The following is a 15,111-nucleotide window of genomic DNA, read 5'->3' as shown; positions in this document are numbered from 1 at the left end:
GCCCCCCCCCCCCCCCCCCCCCCCACACACACACACACACACACATATGCGCGCCCCACCTTGAGGCCATAGGTTGAGGCTCTATTTCGCGCCCTCTCAGCGGGGTGGCTCCCTCACCGCCATCCCCGCCACACCCCTGGGTTCTGATTTCTTCCGGAGAAGAGGGGAAGCGAACAATTCCCTAGTCAGGCCCAACCACCGCGGGGACCTCGGGACGGGGCGCAGGGGTCGGGGAGGGCCCCGGACGGTATCCCGGGAAACCAGCGCCTACATGTCCCTGCGTGTCCCAGCATGCAACTCGGCGCCTTGCATGGGGCCGGGCCTCGCAGACCTCTGGGAAATGGAGTCCAGAACATTCTCCCAGCGGGGGTCCGAGAGCGGACCTGAGAGGGCTGCCAGGGCGGATAGTGTCACTCAGAGCACATCCTACTCTCCAGAGACAGCCCTTCCTCTGTGAAGAGGGGCTGTGTCATCCAACTCGGACCTCGTGTGGCCTCCGGATCGGGTGTTCTGGTCCAGACGTGGCGGTCCTCAGCATGACGCCCCTTCCCGGCACCTCTGGGCGGCAGCTCGGATTCTCCTCAGGCCTTGCTCACCGGTGCCTGGAGCTGCTTCCATTCAGTTTCCCTTCCTTGCTGGATTATAAACAACGAACAGGGAGCAGCTATGTCCGTTTAGTCATTCATTCTAAGTACTAATTTCACAGCGTCTGGCACATAATAGGCACTTGATAGGTGTCTGATTTTGACTCAGAATTCCACTTTTTGGAACTTATATGAAGGAAATTTCTATGTAGTACATAAATGTGTGCCCAAGTATGTTCAGAGAACATCTTTTTGTGAAAGTTTTTCCTTTTTAAATTGATAGAACTGTAGATTCATATTTACTTGTAAGAAACAATACTGAGAGATACTCTGTACCTTTCACCTGGCTATCCCAGTTGGTGATTAGTATAGTATAATATCACAAGCCGGACATTAACATGGATAGAATCCATTGATGTAACCTAAATTTCTAGAGAATAATTTTTAAAAGTGAAAATTTCACGGTAGAGGACACATTATAAAAAGTTTGGTTCCTCTTTAATGACACAGATACATTTACTAATGATGATATTGAAAATTGAGAAAGAATTTATGATGAATTACTAAGAGAAAAAGGTAGGTTCAAAAGGTATGTATAATTTGGGAGGAGACTTTGTGGTGAAATTAAACACATGGGCTCTGTGGTCTCACTTTCACAATGTGAATCTGAGCTGTGATTCACAATTAGTGTAATATTGGTATTTCTTCACTGGAAAAATTAGGACAAGGTATGACTGTCTGAATTATTAAGTAAGATAATCTACATGCAGTAATATGTAAAGATTATTTCGGATAAGCTCCCCATTATCACTGAAAATCAGTAACATTACATATCCTTGAATCCATTTTTAAAAGAAACTCAAGTGTGTTATTTCTTTTTTTTTTTTTACACTAAAGTGTTTCTTACACCATCTGTCAATAGAGTGAACACTAACTAAAAACAACTTTCAGAGCCTGATGTTAAGAATGAAATTATTTTTGTTTCTTTTTGTTTAGCCACATTAGGAAAAAAGATTCTAAGACACATAAGGAGGAAATGTTTCTTCTCACCAGAATGTAGGGGAACAAACACATGATTCTGCATCAAAAATTGAGCTCAGAGAATCTAATCTTAGACAATGCCAAATTGAGAACATTACCAAGAACATGAATCATATGTTATTGGAGATTTATATAAACAGTTTTATTTGCCATCTTACTCATTTTCCATATATCTTGTGTTTGTTACTTACACAGTGCATATTTGTTACTTGTACATATAATTATGGAAATGTTACTTGTACAATGTATATTTGCAAGGCACCAGGCATCAGTGATTATTGTCATGCTCTTTGAAAAAAACAATAAAATTGTAGAAAATCTAATTTTGAAAGGCTATAAAGTCATTCCTCAGTATCCGTGGAGGACTGGTTCCAGGCCTCTTTTACATATAAATATCCTTAAATGCTTATTAACACTCTTATGCAAAATGGTGTACATAACCTGAGCACTTCCTCCTGTATATTTTATGTTTTTATATTTTCTGTAGAGTCGGGGGTCTCGCTCTTGCTGAGGCTGGTCTCAAACTCCTGGCCTCAAGCAATTTTTTCGCCTCGGCCTTCCAGAGTGCTAGGATTACAGGCATGAGCCACCACATCTGGCCTACTGTATACTTTAAATCATCTCTAGATTCCTTATAATTCCCAATATATTAATGTTAATAATTTTCAGACTGTATTGTTTAGAACAATGAGAAGAAAAAATGTCTGTACATATTCAGTAGAGATGTAACCATCTTATTTTTTTTTCCCAAAACATTTTCAATCCGTGGCTAGTTGAATCCACAGATGCAGAACTCATGGATATGGACGGTGGAGTATATTTTTTTGATAATTTACTGCCATAAGATTAGTTTTGGGAAAGCCTTTGCCCAGTGCTCACACCTTAATATACATAAACGAATTCATACTGGAGAAAAACCCTACAAATGTGAAGAATGTGGCAAAGCCTTTGCCCAATGCTCATACCTTAGTTCCCATAAGAGAGTTCATATAAGAGAAAACCTACAAATGTGAAGAATGTAGTAAAGTCTCTAAATATTGCCCTGGGTTTTCTTATCATAAGATAATTCATATAGTAGGGAAGCCCTGCAAATGTGCAGAATTTGGGAAATCCTTTAAGTTATGCTCATGTTTCTTAACATAATATAACACATAATGAAGAGAAACGTTATGAAAGTGAACAATGTGGCAAAACCATTAACTAGTGCTTAAATATTTGTAAATATAAGAAAATTCATTCCAGAGAGAAAACATACAAATGTTAAGAATGCATCAAAGCCTTTACGTGGTCCACTTCCCTTACTGTACATTAGAGAAGTCATACCTGAGAAAAGTCCTACCAAGGTATGAAAAGTGTGAAAGCTTGCTCACATATTACCTGCCATCAGAGAGTCATTCTGGTTAACGGTGATATAGGTGTGACAACTGTCAAAATACCTTTCAGAAAATAAAAGTCTTAGAGTGTACCAGAGTGTTTATACAGAGAAAAAAATATCGCAACTATGAAGAGTGGTACAACACCTTTACTTCTATTGCAGATCTTGTGCATGGGAAAATTTATACTGAAATGAAACTGTATATCAACTGCTCAAACTTTAAGTTCAGAGAATTTGGATTTGGGAGGAATTCTACAAATGTAATGAATGCAAAAAACATTTGTTCATTAAACACAGTTTGTAAAAAAAAAAAAAAAAGATTAGTTTTAAACTATGTATCACTAATCCTATATGGTATAAATATGTGAGAGGTTTTAGAAAACTCGACATAGATCACTGGCATGCCTCTCCCTTCCCCACATGCTCCCAGGTATAAATAATATGATCCATGGCTGGGTTGGATTGCTTTTACAAACTATGATTCAGAGAGTCTTTGACTCATTTATGTGATCAAATAGAAGGATTTAATGCTCCAGAAAACCACACAGACATGCTTGGGGGAAAGCTGAGGATTGGAAACATACATACCAAGATATTAACAGTAATTATCTCTGGATGGTACAGTTATAGATAATTAATTTTGAGATTCTCCTCTATGAGCTCCTTAGGGGACTGATTTTTTTCTGCAGCTGGACTGCATTAATCCTGTTATAAGAAATATAACTTTTCCAGAAGAGATTTTGGAAGTGAAAAAGAAACAGAAATATAACTTGCTGGATGCGGTAGCTCATGTCTGTAATTCTAGCACTTTGGCAAGCTGAAGCAGGAGGATAGCTTGAGGCGAGGAGATTGAGACCACCCTGATTGGGCTCAGCAAACTCCTGCCTGTAGGTCAAATCTGGCCTATACCCTGTTCTGTATGGATAAAGAGCTAAGAATGATTTCTATATTCCAAAGGGCTGTAAGGAGGGAGCATACCTCCCCACTCCTTAAGTGTGAACTGTGCATACTGACTTCCTTCCAAAGAGTACAGTATGGAAAGGAAGAAAAAAGGAGTAATTTTATAGTGGAGAAAACTGACAAATACTACCTCAGCCAGGTGAAGATCAAGTCAGCCCCAGCAGTCATCAATCATGTTGACAGTATGTGCCCTTCCTACGGTAGGATGAAAGTGGTATTTACGTCTGTAATCATCGTCTTCCAACCCCGTAACTCCAGTCTAATCATGAGAAAAATACCAGAATATTTTCAATAGAGGGGCAGCCTACAAAATACTTCACTACTCAAAACTATCAATGTCATCAAAAACAAGGAAAATCTGAGAAACCAGCACAGCCAAGAGGAGTCTAATGATAATGAAATGTAATGTGGTGGATGGGCTCCTGGAACAGATGAAGAACATTATGTAAAAAATGAGAAAACCTGAATAAAGCATCTAGTTTAGCTAATTAAGTAATACCTAAGAAGTGGTTCATTAATTGTACCAAATGTCCTACACTAATCTATTATGTTAATAGAGAAAACTGAGTACAGAGTACCTGGGAACTCTCTGTACTATCTTTGCAAATTTTCTGTAAATCTAAAACTTTTTTGAAAAAATTCATTTAAAAAGTATGAGAGGAGTGACATCAGCAGGATGGTGGCATTCCGAGGACCCCTGCATGTATTTCCCTATAGTAATATTTATTTCACAGCCATCCATAGACAAAAGTGCCCTGTGGGAGCCTAGGGACTTAGAAGTTTGTGAAACCATGGTGGAACCCAAGACACAGGAAGGCTGTTTTGCGAGGGCTGGTCTGCACCCAGATGGGAAACTCACTGATCATTGTCTTGACTCCAGACTCAGAAACACCCCTGTTGCCCTATGGGCTTGCTACAGCACAGTTTGGCTTTGATCGTGCTGCCAAAACCATCTGCCAAGAACCCCAGAAGAAGTCATGCACTCTAGTGCCTCAGTCTTGACTGTGGACCTTAAAAATCACCCAATAATTCAGATCCACCCACCTCAACTGTGGTCCTAGACTAGTCCTGTGCGCACAAGTACCCAGAGGGAGACATGCCCAACTAAGTCCCAGGAAGCAGGCTCCCTGCCTCAATCCCACAGCAAAGCCTGAAGTAGTCCTGTATCTCAGATCAAGCCCCTCATGGCTGCTGTCCTGGAGCAACTCTGCCTGCTACGGGAAATTCTGGGAGAGTGCCCATTTGGGCAACCGTAATAGGCTTGCTAAACTCAACACCACAGCAGATCCTATTATGGCCTTGAATCTCTGTCCCAGTGCCACTCTGTTGTGCTCTGGGAGCAGTTCTGCCCGTCTGGGGAACTGGTCAGAGGCGCACCTGTCAGTGCCCCGTAGGCTGACTTGCTGAACGTGGTCCCACTGTGGTACTTGAAGTAGCTGTAGAAATCAGCTCCAGCCACTCTCAACTGCAGTGTGAGTATGGCTTCTAGCTCAGGAATCCACCAAGAGACATGACTGTTTGTTCCTCAGAGACAGCCTTGAATACTTTGGTCTCTGCTGTGGACTGTGAAGCAGCCCTGTTACTTGGTTCAAGCCTCTCTCAGCCATAGACCCTGGCAGTATTTCTTGCTTAATGATCTAATGGAGCCCACCTAGGGATCTGGAGGAAGCCATGTCAGAGTGCATACCTGGTAACTGACCTGCTGCTTATGGACCCTGAAGTTGACCCACATCCCAGCACCAGCCCTATGGACCAAGTTTATGGACACAGTTGAGTCTGTTCAGTGATAAGAGAAGATTCATGTCCTGTAGAGTCCTTGGTAACAAGGCCTGCCAACCGTGGTACGCACTGTGGACCCAGTAGTAGGCACATGACCCACCTCCAACTCAACTCAACTGCAATCTTGGAGGCAATCCTATCAGCCTGGGGACCTAACAGGAATAAGCATTAATGTGCCAAACCAGGCTGTAAGGACTAGAAGAGGTATTTGCTCCCTCAAATGCACAGACACCAACACAAGGTTACATGTGTAACAAAGGATGAGGCAAACATGACATTATCAAAGTAAAGTATTAAAGCTCCAGTAACTGATCTCAAAGAAATGGACATCTAAGAAATAAAAACAGAAACTATAAAGAAGAAGCAAAAAGAAATCCCAGAGATGAAGAATGCAATGATGAACTCAAAAATCCAAAAGAGAGCATCAGTGGCAGATTTGATCATGCAGAAGAAAGAATTAGTGAATTTGAAGGCAGGTCATTTGAAATTAGCCAATTCAAAGGACAAAAAGAAAAAATAGATGGTAAAAGAGTGAAGAAAGCATAATGGACCTATAGTATACCATATAAAGCATATGAACATATGCATTATGGGGGTTGAAGAGGAAGAAGAGAGAGAGAATGGGCAGAAAGCTATTCAAAGAAATACTGGATGAAAAATTCTCAAATCTTGGCAGGGATTTGAACATCCAGTCCATGAAGCTGAAAGGCCTCTAAGCAAGATCAATGCAAAGAAACACATTCTGAGGCTCATAATGAAATTGTCAAAAGTCAAAGACAAAGAGAGAATCTTGAAATCAGCAATGGTAAGAGACTCGTCACATATAAGAAAATTTCCTTAAGGCTCTCAGCAGACTTCTCAACAGAAACCTTTTAAGCCAGGAGGGAGTGAGATAATATATTCAAAATAGTGAAAGAAAAACTGTCAACCAAGACCACTACACCAGGCAAAGCTGTCCTTCACAAAATAAGGAGAAAAATATATTCCAGGACAAAGTGAGGGAGTTCATTACCATGTAATCCTCATTACCAAAAATGCTAAAGCTAGTTCCTTGAGTGGAAATAAAAGCTCATTAGGTAACATAAAATTATAGAAGGGCATAAAACTCACTAATAATGGTAACCATAGCATCAAATTCATAATACTCTAATACCATAATGGTGGTAAAATAATCACTTTAAATTCTTAGCAAGAAAGTTAAAAGACAAAGTATTCAAAGTTAAGTTTTTATTAGCTTAAATTAGAGTGTAACTGTAAGATGCTTTACATAAGTCCCATGGCAACCACAAAGAAAAATCTAGTAGACAGATCAACACAAATCATTTAATGAACAGAAAGGTAACTCACCTGAACCTTGATTTTAAGATGTGTAATAGTTCTTCTTTTTCAGGGATGCTTTTCTGGAGGACAACTGGCCTGGGGGAAAGAGGAAGATAATGAAACATTAGGGTCTTTCAGGAGTACAGGCCACATTAGAAAATACCTCCCAAGGCACACCTGCCCCCAGGCCATATCCATAATACTCAGAAATAGGAAGGTGCTGGGATCTGCATGTTTCAGAGATTCCTGGAGTCTAGCCTGTGTTATCTCAGGTTCTAGAACATGTAGGTCCTTCCTCCCTCATCCTGATACTCAACCCATACGGCCTCCATCGCCCCCAACAATGCTCACACAAACACTTGTGTCAGTTACAGGGACAGAGGCAGCCATGTCAAGCCTACACACTCCCATGCAAGTGTGCCACAACCTCAAACTCCTGGGCTTAAGCGACCCTACTGCCTCAGCCTCCCGAGTAGCTGGGATGACAGGTATGCACCACCATGCCCGGCTAATTTTTTCCATATACATTTTTAGTTGTCCAGCTAATTTCTTTCTATTTTGAGTAGAGACGGGGTCTCGCTCTTGCTCAGGCTGGTCTTGAACTCCTGAGCTCAAAAGATCCACCTGCCTCGGCCTCACAGAGTCCTAGGATTACAGGTGTGAGCCACCACACCCAGCCTATTTTTTACATTTTAAAAGAATTCTATAAATGATTTAAAAAAAAAAAAAAAACAACCCAAGAAACAAAGAAGGAGGAGGGAGCATAACTCCCCACTCCTTAATTGTGAGCTAGCATTGTCACTTTCTGCCAAAGAGTAGAGTATGGAGAGGAGGAAAAAAGGAGCAATTTTACAGGGGAGAAAACTGACAAACACTACCTCAACTAGGTGACAGAGGTCATAAATCATGTTAACAGTATGTGTCCTTGTTATGATGTGGTGAAAGTGGTAATTTACCTCTGTGATCATCATCTCTCAACCTTATATAGACCTAGTTTAATCCTGAGAAAAGTATCAGGCAAATTGCAATAGAGGGGCATCCTACAAAATAACCTCTCAAACTGTCAAGGTCATCAAAAGCGAGGAAACTCTGAGAAACTGTCACAGTCAAAAGGAATTTAAGGAGACATTACAGCCAGGCGAGATGGCTCACGCCTGTAATCCTAGCACTCTGGGAGGCCGAGGTGGGCGGATCGTTTGAGCTCAGGAGTTCAAGACCAGCCTGAGCAAGATCGAGACCCCCATCTCTACTAAAAATAGAATGAAATTATACGGACAACTAAAAAAAAAATATATATATATATATATGTATATATATATATAAAGTTAGCCAGGCATGGTGGCGCATGCCTGTAGTCCCAGCTACTCCGGAGGCTGAGGCAGGAGGATCGCTTGAGCCCAGGAGTTTGAGGTTGCTGTGAGCTAGGCTGACGCCACAGCACTCTAACCCAGGCAACAGAGTGAGACTCTGTCTCAAAAAAAAAAGGGGAGACATTACAACAAAATATAATGTGGTATCCTTGATGGGATCCTGGAACAGATGAATAAAATTAAGTAAAAACTAAGGGGAACAGCATAAAGCATAGATTTAAGTTAATATATTAAAAATGGTTCATTAATTGTAACAAATGTCCTGTACTAATCTAAGAAGTTAATAGAGAAAATTGGGTGCAAGAGTCTCTGTGTACCATTTTTTGCAATTTTTCTGTAAATCTAAAACTTTTTAAAAACTATTTAAAAAGAATAAGAATATGCAAGTATATGTGGTGTACGAAGTATAAAACATTCACTACCTGACCTTTTACAGAAAAACTTGCCCCGTCCTAGATCCAGAATACCCAACATCAAACCATATTGCTTCTCAGCATTCACACAAAGAAGCAATTGAAAAAATCTGAGGCTGTCTGCCTCAAGGAAGACTTGGTTATTAGAACAAATTTCTCTTTATTGATCACTGGAAAAAAAAATCCCTGCCGTATGCTCGGATCTCACTCTTAAAGGCCCCACAAAGCTGACAACTTTGTCATTTACTGACTAACACAAACCAAATCATCTCCTTTCTTGCTGTGTTCTGAAAATCAGGCCTATTCAAAAGACCAAAGATACCTGGTGTTCAATGCCACCTAAAAACTGATCCCCTAGCTCCTCCTTACCAAACCACACTCTAAAATAAAGCACTAACATTAACCTCCAGGAGGTATTTTTCTAAACCATAAGATTCTCAGAAAGCAGAGAACAGAGGAGGATTTGAACAATTTGCCAAATGGGTACATGAATACTCAAAGGAGAGGGCCAGTCAACAGGGAGTACACTGACAGATACGCTTGAATGGCCGTGTCACACTCCTTGGGAGGGAAATACTGGTATAGGTTGCTATCAGGGAGGACATTTGAGGCCGAGGAAAGCACAGAGTCCTAAGTTGTATAAACACAAATCATTTAATGAACAAAATTCACCTGAACCTTGATTTTAAGAAGTGTAACAATTCTTCTTCCTCCTCAGGTGTCTTTTCTGAAGGATACTGGTCTGGAGGGAAAGAGAAGGATAAGAATGAAGCACTAGGTTCTTTCTAGATCATGCCACATTAGAAAATACCTGCCCCTAGGCTATATATAAAACCAATTAGAAATAAGAGGGCCTTGGGATCTTAGTGTTTCAGAGATTCCTGAGGACTAGGCTCTAGGAACTGGGGTTCTGAAACATGTAGCTGCCCCTCTCACAGCCTCCCACATCAAGTCCACATATTCATAGCTCAGGAACACAGGTCAGTGACAAACTTCTTTGTAATTCAACCCAAAGAAATTCTTTATATTCCAAAATCACTTTGCACTCTGATAGATACCAGCCTTCCTCATCTCCTCAAAATCTTTCATGGAATCATAATTTCTGTAGAAATCTGCATATGCTTTCTTTCTTGGTTCAGCCACAGCAAACTTATAGAGAGTTGCAACCCCCAGGGATACAATGCTCCAACCGTACGAAACTGCAGACTCCTGGCCAGGAGGCCAAGAATTTGAGGTTTCAACAAAGCACTAGAAGCCATGGTAGTTACTGTCCTTGATAGGTATGCCAACCTCAACAAGTCCTTCCTGGCTGCTGAACTGTCCCCTCCCCCCAGGAATTCTATTCCTGAGGCTACCTCCTCTTGTTGTTCAGGTGGTCTGTATGGAAAGCACTTCTGGCTCTAAAATTGTCAACTCATGACTATTTCTGTGCTCTTCTTTTTGGTCTTTTTCATGACAGGGTCTAGGCTCTCATGTCACTTTGGGGCCACAATTCCCAAGCAGGTACCACACGGTTGGAAAGTGAAAGCAAAGGAAGCAGCAGAGACTCTGGAAATACAGGTCACACTTTCAATATACACCTGTGCTCACTCAATAGGCCACGTAACCAAGCACAATCCCTCACCACTCACTCCCTCAACAATCGCTGCAGGCCCTTTTATACCCACTGACGGCCACACCAGAGAGACACTGCCCTTCGCTGCCAACTCGACATAAGTGCAAAGGCACATTTCACTGCCACGGACACACATCCTGGCCGTGCCACCCCCGCAGAGCCCACAAGCACTTACCTCACATAAAGCAGAGTTGTCGAGACACAGCCCAGCTGTGCCATGCCTACAGATGCTCACACAGCCTGGCCCCATCGCCCTTATAAACATTCACACACACCTGTGTCACAATTACGGGGACAGAACTCGGCCGCGTCAACCCCGCACACAAAATTACACGTAAGTGTATTTCAGCCAATAAGACGGGGAGCCTCACACGCCCATATCTCGGACACGGGGACATGGCGGGACCCCGTCAGGCGACTTCTAGCTCTCACGCAAGCACATACACACACACACTCGCACGTCCCTCCTTGGCTGCTCCCAAAGCCTCAGGCGGAGGCTTCATTTAGGGTCTCCTCATCCGGGTGGCTCCCTCACCGCCATTCCCCGAGGAACCTCGCGCTGGCTTCCTCCTGGGAAGCGAACAACGCCCCTCTCGGGGCCGAACAACATCATGGCTCGAGGTGTAATGGAGACGGTGCCCGCAGGAAACCATTTTTAAAAATCCCGCGAGCAGGAAACACGCCCCTCAGCGGGAAACTCGTCACACTCCTCGTTAGACTGTGCCCCAGAGGCCTCTGGGAAATGTAGTCCACCACCCGGGAATCCGCGGAGCTGGAAGAGCGCCCGGCAGTGTTTCCCAGCATGCAACTCTACACTGCCCTAATGGAGCCGTCTCTCAGAGACCTCTGGGAAATGTGGTCCACGTCGCGGGAATTCTTGGCATCGAAAGTGTCCTCCATATGCACCTCCTCCCGCTGCGGAAGGAGCTGGTCCCCACAGTCTTCTGTGGCAACGTATTTCAGGGCGGGAGAATGTTTAAATGCTGGAAGCCCTGTTGGCCGTTCATATTTCTCCCAGCATGAAACTTGGCCTACCGCTTAGCACACGCCCCCACAAACTTTTGGGCAATGTAGTTCAGGGTCAGGGAACCAACAGTCCAGATTGCTCTCAACTTGCACTTTGAACCCCACCATAAATTTGGAACAGTTCAAAAATTTCCCAGCATGCCACACGGGCCTGCTTCTAAAAGAGCTGTGCCTCCAGACGGTTCTTGGAAATACATACAGTCCAGGGCCAAAAACATCTTTAGGAAATGTAAGCTAGGGTGTTCCTAGAACTCACAGTTTGCTCTAGGTGCCTTGAGATTTTAGGGAGCTTCTTCCCGCGCAAGTAGATTCCAGAGCTCCAGGCTCATGTGTGGCGGTATCCTGTGCAGGTTCCACGGGAGAGAACCCGGAGGTGATCGGGTGTGTAGCAAGGCTCTTTCTGTAAGGACCAGACTTTGTTTTGTTCCCTGACGCTGCCCGCACCCCTTAGAGCACTGTCTGTCTCGTTGAATGGCTCTGTGATACCTTGAGACCAATTTTGTGACCGAGACGTTGCCTACGGTTGTTTCTCTTTGTGGTGTGGTTTCTGTCTGTGAGATTCTTTGTTTCCTTGGGCATGAGATGCTTTGTCCTCGAAAATATACGCTGTTGTTGGGAGAGAACGGTTGGTGGCTGCGACTGGATTTTTGACTGCATGGAATCATTAGGGAGCCTCATGGCACTCAGTTACCAAGGGGCGCCTGTGAGGTTTTGCCCTTGATTATGACATGGGTGAGACTGTGTGTCTGTGTGAATGCTTAGGGGATGATTACTGATGTAGAGCATTTTTTTCTTATACCTGTTGACTAGTTGTGTGGCTTCTTTTGAGAAATTATTCAGATGCTTTGCCCATTTTTTAATCTTCTGGTATTGAATTTTTTTAGTTCCTTGCATATTTTGGATGTTAATTCCTTGTGGATGAATGGTTTGCAAATATTTTCTCCCATTCAACACATTGTCTCTTCACTCTATTGATTATTTCCTTTACAGTGAAGAAGGTTTTTAGTTTAATAGAGAATCATTTGTTTATTTATTTATTAATTTTTTTGCCTATACTTTTGAAGTCTATGGCTATAAAATCTTTGCCTGGACCAATGTCCCGAAACATTTCCCCTATGTTTTCTTCTAGTAATTTTATAGTTTTCAGTCTTACTTTTAAGTCTTCAATCCATTTTGAGTTGATTTTTGTATATGGTAAGAGATAGGGGTCTAGTTTCATTCTTCTGCATATAGATATTCAATTTTCCTAGCACCACTTATTGAAGAGGGTGCCCTTTCCCCAATGTATGTACTTGGTGTCTTTGTCGAAACTCAATTGTCCATGAATATATGGGTTTATTTCTGAGTTTTCTTTTCCTTTTTTTTTTTTTTTGAGACAAGAGTCTCATTCTGTTGCCTGGGCTAGAGTGCAGGGCCATCAGCCTAGCTCACAATAATCTCAAACTCCTTGGTTCAAGCAATCCTTCTGCCTCAGCCTCCCAAGTAGCTGGTACTACAGGCATGCACCACCATGCCTGGCTAATTTATATATATATATATATTTTTTTAGTTGTCCAGCTAATTTTCTTTCTATTTTTAGTAGAGACAGGTTCTCACTCTTGCTCAGGCTGGTCTCGAACTCCTGAGCTCAAACGATCCACCCACCTCGGTCTCCCAGAGTGCTGGGATTATAGGCATGAGCCACCGTGCCCGGCCCCATCCTTTTTAAATTCTCAACAGTTACCTAATATTTTTTATTTCAGAATATTATGGGGGTACAAACATTTACATATATTGCTGTTTTTATAAAATTATCTAAAACATGTTTGTGTTCACCTTTTTCCCACTCCAGTTTAATCTGGTTTCTACATGAAAATATTTTGAATATGCTTACCTGTCTCCATAGCATCATATTTCAAATGACCACCAGCTCTGTGAGGATGTAACATACATATTTAATTATTTGGCCTCCAGTACACCTACTACCTGAAACTGATTTCTGTTCCACCAGTAGCTCATACTGCTTCATTATTCCTTGAGAACATTCATTTCTTCAGTTTCTTGAATGACCATCTCACATTGCTGTTTCTTTCTCGTGGTACTTTTCCAGAAATTCCATGTTTAGTTAATTTTGGAATAAACTTATTATGTCAGAATGAACATTACACACTCAAAGACATCCCCATAATCTCCAGATTGTTCTAGGACCTACTGTTTTATTATTTCATAAACTCTGACCTACTCCACTACAAACATGAATACAATTTAAATTATATAAGTATTTACATAATAATTACATGATTATGTCATTTAATACAATTGCCATTACTGTTGTGGTTTATTATTGGTCAGAAGCTAGCTGGCTCACTGTTCTCTTATAAGGTGACTGCTTCATAATTGTACTTACAACTCTGTGGAGATGAATAAACAAAAAAGTGAGAATTGTGCAAAAACACACATTTTATATATTTCTGGTAAGATTAGCAGATATTGCATTCCTTAACCAGATAAAGAAGGGCCTGGATACACTGAGGTCACAGCTCATGAGAACAAAGGGGCAGGGAGTTGGGAAACACACAGAGATTAGGGCAGAGATGTTCACCAGCAACCAAGTGGGATGAGGAGAGTAAGAAATACAGACTTGGAAGATGGAGGAGAGGGTGTAAAATGATACAAAGGTGTTCACGAGAACAAGAATTTTTTTGGTAGCTTTAGACTCAGGGGAGAATCTGGGAGAGATGTTAGCCCTGTGGATGTGTTGCACCTGCTGTTTGTGCCTGTGTAGGATGAAAACCATGGAGCTGCTGGCCCAGAGCATAAGCACCAAACATGAAACATCAGGGAACAATAACAATACTGTGAGCAGTGATAGTGTGATTTCATCACTGTGTTCCCCAGAACAGAATCCCAAATCCTTTTTCACTGTGACATTTGTGTTTCTCCATTTGCTAGTCATGTATGGAGTATAAGTTATATTTACCAGCCTTTGCAGGATCCAACATAATAATATAGAGGAGCCACTGTACTTGGGAGCTTTCATTTTAAGTTCTGCCCACCTGCAGTTCCTGAGGCTGATCTTGATGGCTTGGAAAACACTCAAGAGGCAGGTGGTGCTGATGGACACACCCCTGTCCACTCTGCAGATAGAAAACAAGTTTGCATCCAATATCACTGAGAAAATCTCTCGATCCAAAAGCTGCCATTGTCTGGGGGACTCCTCTGAAGAGGGGGGCTAAAGAATTGGCTACAATCAAGTGCTTGAGAATCAAATCTGTGGACCTTAACCTATGCCCAGTGAAGTAAAGGAAGAGATAATGATATAGAAGAGTGCAATTCCCAAGGATCCCAAATGTTGTCTGTGATAAGAAGATCATTCCTATTGCCACATCCCTGGAGGCCATTCTGCCAGTTCGCAATGACTGGTATTTATCTGTCTTCAGAGCCAGAGGACCCTGCATGAGAATATGATGCAATGGTCACATTTACCATGTAAACGTAGATGCAGTATTCTCTGCTTACCATTAGTTCTCCTTTAGAAATATCCATAATCTTTCTTTTAATAACATGCTCTCAAGAATTACATATGTAACTTTTAAGAGCACTTATAATTTATTGACAACTGTTAGGAAGGTTGAGCATGTAGTAATAC

The 15,111-nt window shown here is 42.0% G+C and overlaps 2 protein-coding genes and 1 long non-coding RNA gene across 3 annotated transcripts in view; all 3 read right to left on the bottom strand.

Moving 5' to 3' along the window:
• Nucleotides 1-240, bottom strand: part of ZNF331 (zinc finger protein 331) — a 43,956-nt gene extending 43,716 nt beyond the window's left edge. The window contains exon 1 of the mRNA XM_045532691.1: nucleotides 60-240. The gene's annotated coding sequence lies outside the window, so the exon portion shown is untranslated. The remainder of the gene's footprint in view (nucleotides 1-59) is intronic.
• A 6,858-nt stretch (nucleotides 241-7,098) lies between these two features.
• Nucleotides 7,099-11,058, bottom strand: LOC123624650. Its single transcript, XR_006730182.1, has 3 exons — nucleotides 10,993-11,058; nucleotides 9,515-9,584; nucleotides 7,099-7,155 (listed from the first exon to the last, which is right to left on the bottom strand). It is a non-coding gene; the product is annotated as an uncharacterized LOC123624650 (long non-coding RNA).
• A 209-nt stretch (nucleotides 11,059-11,267) lies between these two features.
• LOC123624181 (vomeronasal type-1 receptor 4) lies at nucleotides 11,268-14,863 on the bottom strand. The gene is given in 3 exon segments (XM_045531813.1): nucleotides 11,268-11,372; nucleotides 13,990-14,602; nucleotides 14,604-14,863. Coding segments are annotated over 3 exon segments (978 nt in total).
• Nucleotides 14,864-15,111: the final 248 nt, after the last annotated feature.

Source organism: Lemur catta, chromosome 19 (genome assembly GCF_020740605.2).
Source record: "Lemur catta isolate mLemCat1 chromosome 19, mLemCat1.pri, whole genome shotgun sequence".
NCBI lineage: Eukaryota > Metazoa > Chordata > Mammalia > Primates > Lemuridae > Lemur > Lemur catta.
Note: the sequence above shows the minus strand (reverse complement) of the source record. Positions and strands in the feature narration are given on the sequence as shown.